This window comes from Carlito syrichta, unplaced genomic scaffold, assembly GCF_000164805.1.
Source record: "Carlito syrichta isolate Samal-C Ts95f unplaced genomic scaffold, Tarsius_syrichta-2.0.1 Scaffold301837, whole genome shotgun sequence".
In the NCBI taxonomy this organism is placed as follows: domain Eukaryota; kingdom Metazoa; phylum Chordata; class Mammalia; order Primates; family Tarsiidae; genus Carlito; species Carlito syrichta.
The window spans coordinates 474606-482771 of record NW_007245933.1 but is presented as its reverse complement, the minus strand read 5'-3'; the positions used below and the strand labels follow the sequence as shown (position 1 = coordinate 482771).

Sequence of the window (8166 nt, the reverse complement as noted above, 5' to 3'; positions counted from 1 at the left end):
TTTTTTTGAGTCTGAGTCTCACTCTGTCACCCAGGCTGGAGTGCACTGGCATGCTCATGGCCACGACAGCATTGGCTTGCTGGGCTCAGGCCATCCTTCCACCTTAGCCTTCCAAGTAGCTGGAACCGCAGGCACACGCCACCACACCTGGCTAATTTTTTTCTTTTTTTTTTTACTTATTGTAGAGATGAGGTCTCACCAAGTTGCCCAGCCTGGTTTTGAACCCCTGGATTCAGGCAATCCTCTCGCCTCCACCTCCCGAAGTGCTGGGATTACAGGCGTGAGCCACTGTGCCTGGCTGTTAGTTTTCTTAAAACATTTTTTAATGGTTTTATTGTTTAGAAGTAGGAAGTGCATTGGAGGCGTATAAGCTTATAACATTGTCCTCTCATTCTCAGGGAAAAAGGAGAAGCCAAAGAAGTTCACTAAACAACCAAAAAAGCAGATGTCTTCACCCTGTGTTCAGAAGAAGGAAAAAGTATTGGAGAAGGTAACTCTAAATTATCTATTATAATCCTAATTTTATTATTATTATTATTTTCATATGGAAAAATAAGCAAGTATAGCCAAGAAAAATCCAAAAAAGAAGAGTAATGAATACACAGTGGATTTTACACTAGCACTGTAAAAATGAATGAAGCAGTTCTTTATAGACTGAGATTAAAGATATCTAAGATACACTGACAAATGAAAAAGGGAAGATGCAGAAAGAACAGTGTATATAGTGGCATAGTGTACTACCATTTGTGTAAAATAGATAGAAAAACATGTATGTATGAACTTCATTGTATGTGCATAAAATAACTCTGGAAAACTTCATAAGAAAGTGATAAGATTGGTGGCCTGTAAAGAAGAAAACTGAATGTGTGGGAGACAGAGGTGAGAGGCTTTTTATTTTATGTGCTGTTTGTACCTTTTGAATTTGAATAATATTACTTATTTTAAAAATATAAATAGAATTTTAAAATTAAAAATTAATTACATTTTATGACCTTTTAAGATGATTCTTATTTCCCCATGACTTTGAAGGAAGGAGTAAAAATCTAGGTAGGAATAAGAAGACAGTAATAACCACAGACAACTAAAAGAGAAACCATGAATTTCAAAAATGTTTGAAAGGTTGGGGGTTGAGATAAGATCCATACAGTTAACACTGGACAAGGTGTACATTCATCGTCATGTTAAGTACCACAGGCACACAAATGGGTTAATTCTAAAAGTTTGCATAATCTGGCTTTCTAAGGTCAATAGATGAGGCTGGGTTCAAATTCTAGGTTTGTGCCTCTTTAGAGAAATTTCTAACTTCTTTGAACCTGTTTTATTATGGAGATAATAGGAGTGCCTGTCTCACATGATTGTGGCAAGGTTTAAAGGAAATAACACTTGTAATGCTCTTGGTACAATGTCTTGTACTCAATAAATGTGAATGCTTTTTATTATTAACTATAACACTAATCAGTAAATATGTTCTAATTGGGCCTTAATATTGTCTACTTTTTTTTAGTCAGCCTCTAGAGATGTGTCTCCTTTCGTGTGAGTATTGCTCCTTAATCCAATCGGATGTCCACACTCAAAGCAGCATCAGTGCTGATTTTTGTTCAATTTTTTTTAATAGCGTGAGTATGCAGAAGAATAAATGGGATGCCACAAGATCCTTGAGATTCAACCAGGATGCACAAAGAGAAGATGGTAAGTTTCATTATTTGGGAAATGTACAAATTGGATATAAATAACAATGATTAAAGTGCCTTTTACTTTATGAATTCTGCTGAATTTCATTACTAGACAGTCTCTAGTTAATAATGTATCACTTTGTGCATCTGTAGTTTTGAGATCTGTCAGATTGACTTTTGCCCTTTACTTTTACTCTAAAGATGACAGAAAAAGCAACCCAATTATCCACATACAAGTCATTTTGCCACTTACTAACTTAAATTCTTCACTGATACATAGATGTTTGTGTCTATAAAATGATATCAAGATATTTTCATAAACCCTTGGTGATTATAGTCTTTTTGAAGAAATAACAAGTTATAAATCATCATCACGAAAAGTAAAATTTACTGTTTTTACCTTCAGATCAGCGGCGAATGTCTGAAATCACAGGACATCTAATAAAAATGAGATTGGGAGATCTGGACCGAGTCAAATCAAAGGAAGCAAAAGAAGTAAGAATTGTGTACTAGTGTACTGCACTTGCATAAGATATGCCATCCTACTGTTACTTTCAACATGAAGGAAGTTTTAGGCAGAATTTTAAAGGAGTAATTTAGATATTTTGATATTCTATACCAGTTGACCGGTTCATTCACGTAAAGGTTTTCCATCACCTCTTATCCATGGCCCATAGGTCCTCTGTATCACACATGATAACATACATCATGCTAAAAGTGTGATATCACTCCAAGAGTAGGCTAGTTGTACACTGTTGACCAATTGTGACTATCCAGCTGGTGATCCGAAAGTGCTGCTTTTGATTAACTCTGCATGTGGTGCTTAGATGTCATCCCAAAGATAAGATGTTAGATGTTATCTTGCTGAAGATGAAGACTAGAAATAGCTATATTCTTGCATATTAGTCATAACATTATGTAAGATCATTAGTATTAGTAATGGTACTGTGTATGTATCATAACTCTCACCCTGTTTTATTTAAAAGTTTACTCCTCTATAAAATTTCTAAAAGAGAACATAGGAGAAAATCTTTGTGACCATAAGTAAGGCAAATATTTCTTAGCTACAACACCAAAAGTTTGATCCATAAATGAAAGCATATGGGCTTCATCAAAATTTAAAAGTTCTTTTCAAAAAACACCATAAAAGAATGAAAAGATAAGTCATAAACTATAATAATGAGCAAAAAAATTAACCAGACACCATGAGAGAAGGGATTCACATGTCAAATAAACACACCAAAAGATACATCATTAGTCATTAGAGAATTGTAAATTAAAACCGCAATGAGATACCACTATATACCAACTAGAACATCCAACATTTTTTTAAAAATCACCACTTACCAAGTGCCATAAGGTTATGGAGCAACTAGAGCTCTCGTATATGGCTAGTAGGAATGCAAAAAGGAATGACCACTTTGGAAAATATTTGACAGTTTGTTATAATCATTCACTCACCATACAGATCGATTAACATGTTTTTATAGTAACTTTATTCACAATTGCTAAAAACTCGAAGCACCCCAAATTATGTCGTTTACCTGGTAAATGGATAAACTCTACATATAATAAAGATCAAACTCCTGATCTATGCATCAGCATGGATGAAAGCCCTATACATTACACCAAGTGAAAGAAGCCAGATTTAAATGGCTGTACACCATAAGATTCCTGTTATATAATGTTCTGAAAATGCAAAACTATAGAGATAGAAAACAGAGCAGTGGTTGCCAGGAATTGGTAGTGGTAGATGGATTGACTTAAGAGGGGCACGAGGGAATTTTCTGGTAGTACTATTCTATGTCTTCATTGTAACAATGAATTCATAACTATGGGCATTTATCAAGACCTGGAACTGTACACTAAATTGGTAAATTTTACTCTGTGTAAATTATACCTCAAAAAGACTGGATTTTAAAAATCAAAATTACTTCTGGCTGGAAACAATGGCTCACACCTGTATTCTCAGCACTTTGGGAGGCTGAGTCAAGAGGCTTGCCTGAGGCAAGGGGTTCAAGGCCAGTCTGGGCAGCTTGGCAAGCCTTCATCTCTACAAAAAATCAAGAATTTCTGGTGGTAGCATGCGCCTGTAGATCCACCTACTTGGAAGGCTGAGGTGGAAGGATCACCTGAGCCCAGCAGGTTGAGGCTGCAATAGCATAAGTGTGCCACTACACTTCAGCGTGGGCAAAGGAGTGAGACTCTAACTCCAAAACTAAAAATAAAAAAGACTTCTAAATTAAAAAGTAAGCTGGGCTTGGTGGCTAACACATGTAAGCCATGCACTTTGGGAGGCCGAGGTAGGAGGATCACCTGAGCCCAGGAGTTTGAGACCAGCCTGAGCAATATAGCAAGACTTCATCTCTACAGAAATCAAAAAATTAGCTGGTGTGGTGATGTGCACCTGTAGTCCCAGCTACTCAGGAGGCTAAGATGGAAGGATCACTTGAGCCCAGGAGGTTGAGGCTGCAGTGAGCCATGATAGTGGCACTGTACTCCAGTCTGGGCAACAGAGTGAGATCCCTAACTTAAAAATAAATAAATATAAATATAGTAATTAATTAAAAAGTAATCCCATTTTAATAAGTCAGAGTTCCTATTGATTCCATGAAGATAACTTAATTTTGCTTCTTTATTTTGCAGTTTGCAGGAGGTATTTATTCCAGGCTTGAAGCACAAATCAAGGCCTCAGTGCCAGCTAGTGCACGGCAAAGCAGCTCAGAGAAGAACACAAGGTAAGTCAGTATATACTAAATCAGAATGACACACTGGCTTTGAAGTGAGATTTTTTTTGTTTTTTGTTTTTTGGTAAATCATATGAATACAAGAAGCATATAATTGAGTCTAGTTTTATGTTTTGTTTATAAGGATTAGATTATCAAGGCATTAAACAGAACCAGATCTTAACTTACAAGTTAAGATTTTAAAAGATCATGAGCACAAACATCTAATGAAAGTATAGGGTTTTGTTTTTGTTTGTTTGTTTTCTTTTTTTTTTTTTTTTGAGTTGGAGTCTCACTGTGTCACCCAGATTGGATGCAGTGGCCAGTTTCAACCAGAGCAGCCTAGACTAAAAGGGATCCAGCGATCGTTCCACCTCAGCCTTCCGAGTAGCTGGAATTACAGGCATGCGCTACCACGCCCGGCTAATTTTGTATTTATTGTAGAGATGAGGTCTCGCTGCCCAGGCAGGTCTCGAACCCGCGGGCTCAGGCAGTCCACTCACCTCAGCCTCCCAAAGGTGCGGGATTACAGGCTGAGCCACCGAGCCCGGCTAAGTATAGGGTTTCTTGGGTTTTTTTATTTGTTTGTTTTTGTTTCTTAGACTGACTTTGTTCTGAATCAACTCCTGATAAAAATGTAGCCATAGTGTTACTGTGAAGTAGCAGAATTGTTGTACTGTTTGTAGATTATTATTATTTTATATAAATCACTGAAGTCTTTACCATTCCTCATTTTGTCTAACTGGTAGGTCTTATATCATTTTATATCACAGATTTTCAGCTAGAGATTAACATTACTGAGATTTGACATTAATATTAAAGATCCTAATGCCTTACCTATAATTCTGAAATCCAAAAAGCTCCTAAAGGCAAGAGTTTTTTTCATACATTTGTGACAATTCAGACATGAACTGAGTTGCTATGATGTGGCTTATATTTTTTTATTTACCCCGCTTAATGTAAAGGTTCATTTGTTTCACTAAAAAAAACACTGATGTGTTTGATTATGGGCCACTGCTCCAGGTCCATAATATACAATATACATACCATATTAATCTCTCAGAAATTAAAAAAATAAATTCCAAAATACATCTCATTCCAGGAGAAGCAACTTCCTGTTGTTTTAGAAGCAACCCTGACCTTCTTTTCTGTTTAAAAAAATCCAGGTCTAAAAGTCGTTTTGGTCAAGGACGTCCTGCATAAAGCACCTTAAAATATAACTAAAAAGACAGAAGGCACACTCCTGGACATCCGAAATTGATCATTTTTGAAGATCTTCAGATTGATGATTTCTAAATGTTTTAAGTTACTAATTATTCTTGTAAGCCACATAAATCATAATGCTAAAAGAACTATATAGTTAGGTTTTATGAAAATTGAATTGTAAATATGAAACTTCTTAAATCTGATTTTCTTTAGTATGATTCTAGACTATGTAGAAAACAATTATTTATAAATTTGCACAGTTAAGATTCCCAATATTTGATTTTCTTTACTTGTTTGAAAAAGAAGAGCCTAAACTATTAAGTAGCTAAGTTTTTTTTAAGACCTTAAAAGTTAGAGGAACACACTGGTAGTGTCACCATGCATGTGCACTGATTGTAGTGTGTTTTTAGGGCTGGAAATCTGGGATAGTATTGAGAACTGCAGTTCATATGATGGAATTCCCAATGATGCTAATTTAAGTCTGCATGAATATTAAGGAGTAACAGCTCTCAAGATTGCATTAAATAAAGTTTCAAGATGAGGTATTTCAGTACTGTGCTGAGCAGAAGGGTTAATTTTCTTCAGCATTATTCCATGGAAAGTACAATGTTAATCCAACATTTTTTTTTCCTTTCAGTTTTCAATGTTTATCTGTTGGTCGTCTGAGCTGGAATTACTGATTATTACCTCTTTCCTTTGTGAAACTAGTGCCATTCTAAATCTGGTATAGGTTTAGGATATTAAGTCATTTCATTTTTATGAGACACCCACCATACTGTAGTTTTCAGGGCTGTAAGACCCAACCATATTTCTGTAGCTCTTCAGATAGCCCCTTAAAACTGTTTTAATTGCTGTTTACTTTAGAAATGTCTAAAAAATTTCCAAATACATTAGATGGGTGAAAAATTACATATATTCAAGAAAAATCAAAATAAAATTATATTTTATAGATCATGTTTCAATTTTTCTAACCAGGCAGAAAGAGTGCTCAGGGAAAATTTGTTCCAAACCATAAGCATATAATAAATTATGTGTTTGGAAGTTACATGTAGGTCTATAAAAAACTTTAAGATGCACTGTTTCTATGTTTTAGTCTTCATTTGCCTTACAATTGAAATTTCTTTGAATTATTCAGAGAACAAACTTTGATAATGCAGGACAGAATAGCAATTTCTATTGAAATGCTGAAGTATTACACTCAGTTTATACATACAGAAGTTATTCTTTTTAGTGAGTGTTTTAGCTGGTAAATGAAGCTAGATATTATGATGCTATTTATATGGCTTTGTCAAAGTTTTTGAACTTCTGTTTGGAAATTTTGTTCCAGTTTATATTTGTTTCAATTATTTGATATGGTGGAAATATTATACTGTTGTTATTTTCTAAAGAAAATGTCTTGTAGTAAATTATATGTAAGCTCTGTTAAATACCATAATTTTGTTGTAGATTAGTATATTCTTTGATAAAATGGCTTGGGTTTATACATGTAAACAGTGCTGTAATTGTCACCACTGGAAGAGGAAAATGTGCTCTTTGGATTTTTTAACTGATGATAAAAAGGCAAATTGCTTCTCCCCTGGGGGGACTGTACCACTGAATTGATTGTTACAAACCAGAATTTATCAGAATTTGAATTTCTTCAGAATATGCTTTTTATTTTATTAATGTCTTGTCTGTAACTCATAGCACTGGTACCACAACATTTTACTCACACTCTTAATAGTGTTTCTTTTGCCAGATACTTGAAGGTTTTACTTTACGTTAATTCTGAATTCACATTTCTTTGATTAAAATAAACATCAATTACAAAAGTTGTTTGGAATGTCTCTTTGTCTGAATCATTTCATCTCAGAAAAAGTCAAGATTGGATCTAGATTCCACAGGTTTTCAAGGAAAATTAGCTCTATTACAAGGTGAAATGTTTAAGTTTTAAATGAGGGTATGCTGGTAAAGATGTTTTTGTTTTGTTTTGTTTTGTTTTGTTGAGTTGGAGTCTCACTCTGTTGCCCAGGCTGGAATGCAGTGGCACTCACGGCCATAGCAGCCTCAACTTGCTGGGCTCAGGCAATCCTTCCACGTCAGCCTTCCAAGTAGGTGGAACTACAGGCGCACAACACCATGCCTGGCCAATTTTTGGATTTATTGTAGAGACGAAGTCTCATCAAGTTGCCCAGGCTGGTCTCAAACCCCTGGAATCAGGCAATCCTCTTGTCTTAGCCTCCCAGAGTGCTGGAATTACATGCTTGAGCCACTGTGCCTGGCCAGTAATGATGTATTTAATGGATAAAATACTGCAGAAAAGATCATCTGGTAACAGTGCTGATTCTATGCAATTTCATTATTTTGTTTGTTATTTCCCTTCTTCACAATGCTCAACCAGGTATTGTGAGGTGGTGGAAGCTGAGGCTGAAGCTCTATCATGCTCATCTGCTAAAGACAAATTGTAATATAAAAAGCAAAAGAAAATGCCTTTTATCACCAATACCTTGGATTAATTCTTTAACTAACCTTCAACTAATTCATTGAGCCGCTATTTCATACCTCTCAGGAAAAAGGCACTA

General features: G+C 35.4%; 1 protein-coding gene across 1 annotated transcript; it reads left to right on the top strand.

Annotated features, from left to right (window-relative positions):
* Positions 1–398: 398 nt before the first annotated feature.
* Positions 399–7422, top strand: LOC103257690 (uncharacterized protein KIAA1841-like; the record flags this gene model as incomplete). The annotated part of the gene is made up of 6 exons (XM_008055386.1): positions 399–490; positions 1505–1533; positions 1616–1689; positions 2080–2168; positions 4320–4411; positions 5566–7422. Coding segments are annotated over 6 exons (413 nt in total), but the record flags the coding sequence as incomplete, so codon positions are not given.
* Between the last annotated feature and the right edge of the window lie 744 nt (positions 7423–8166).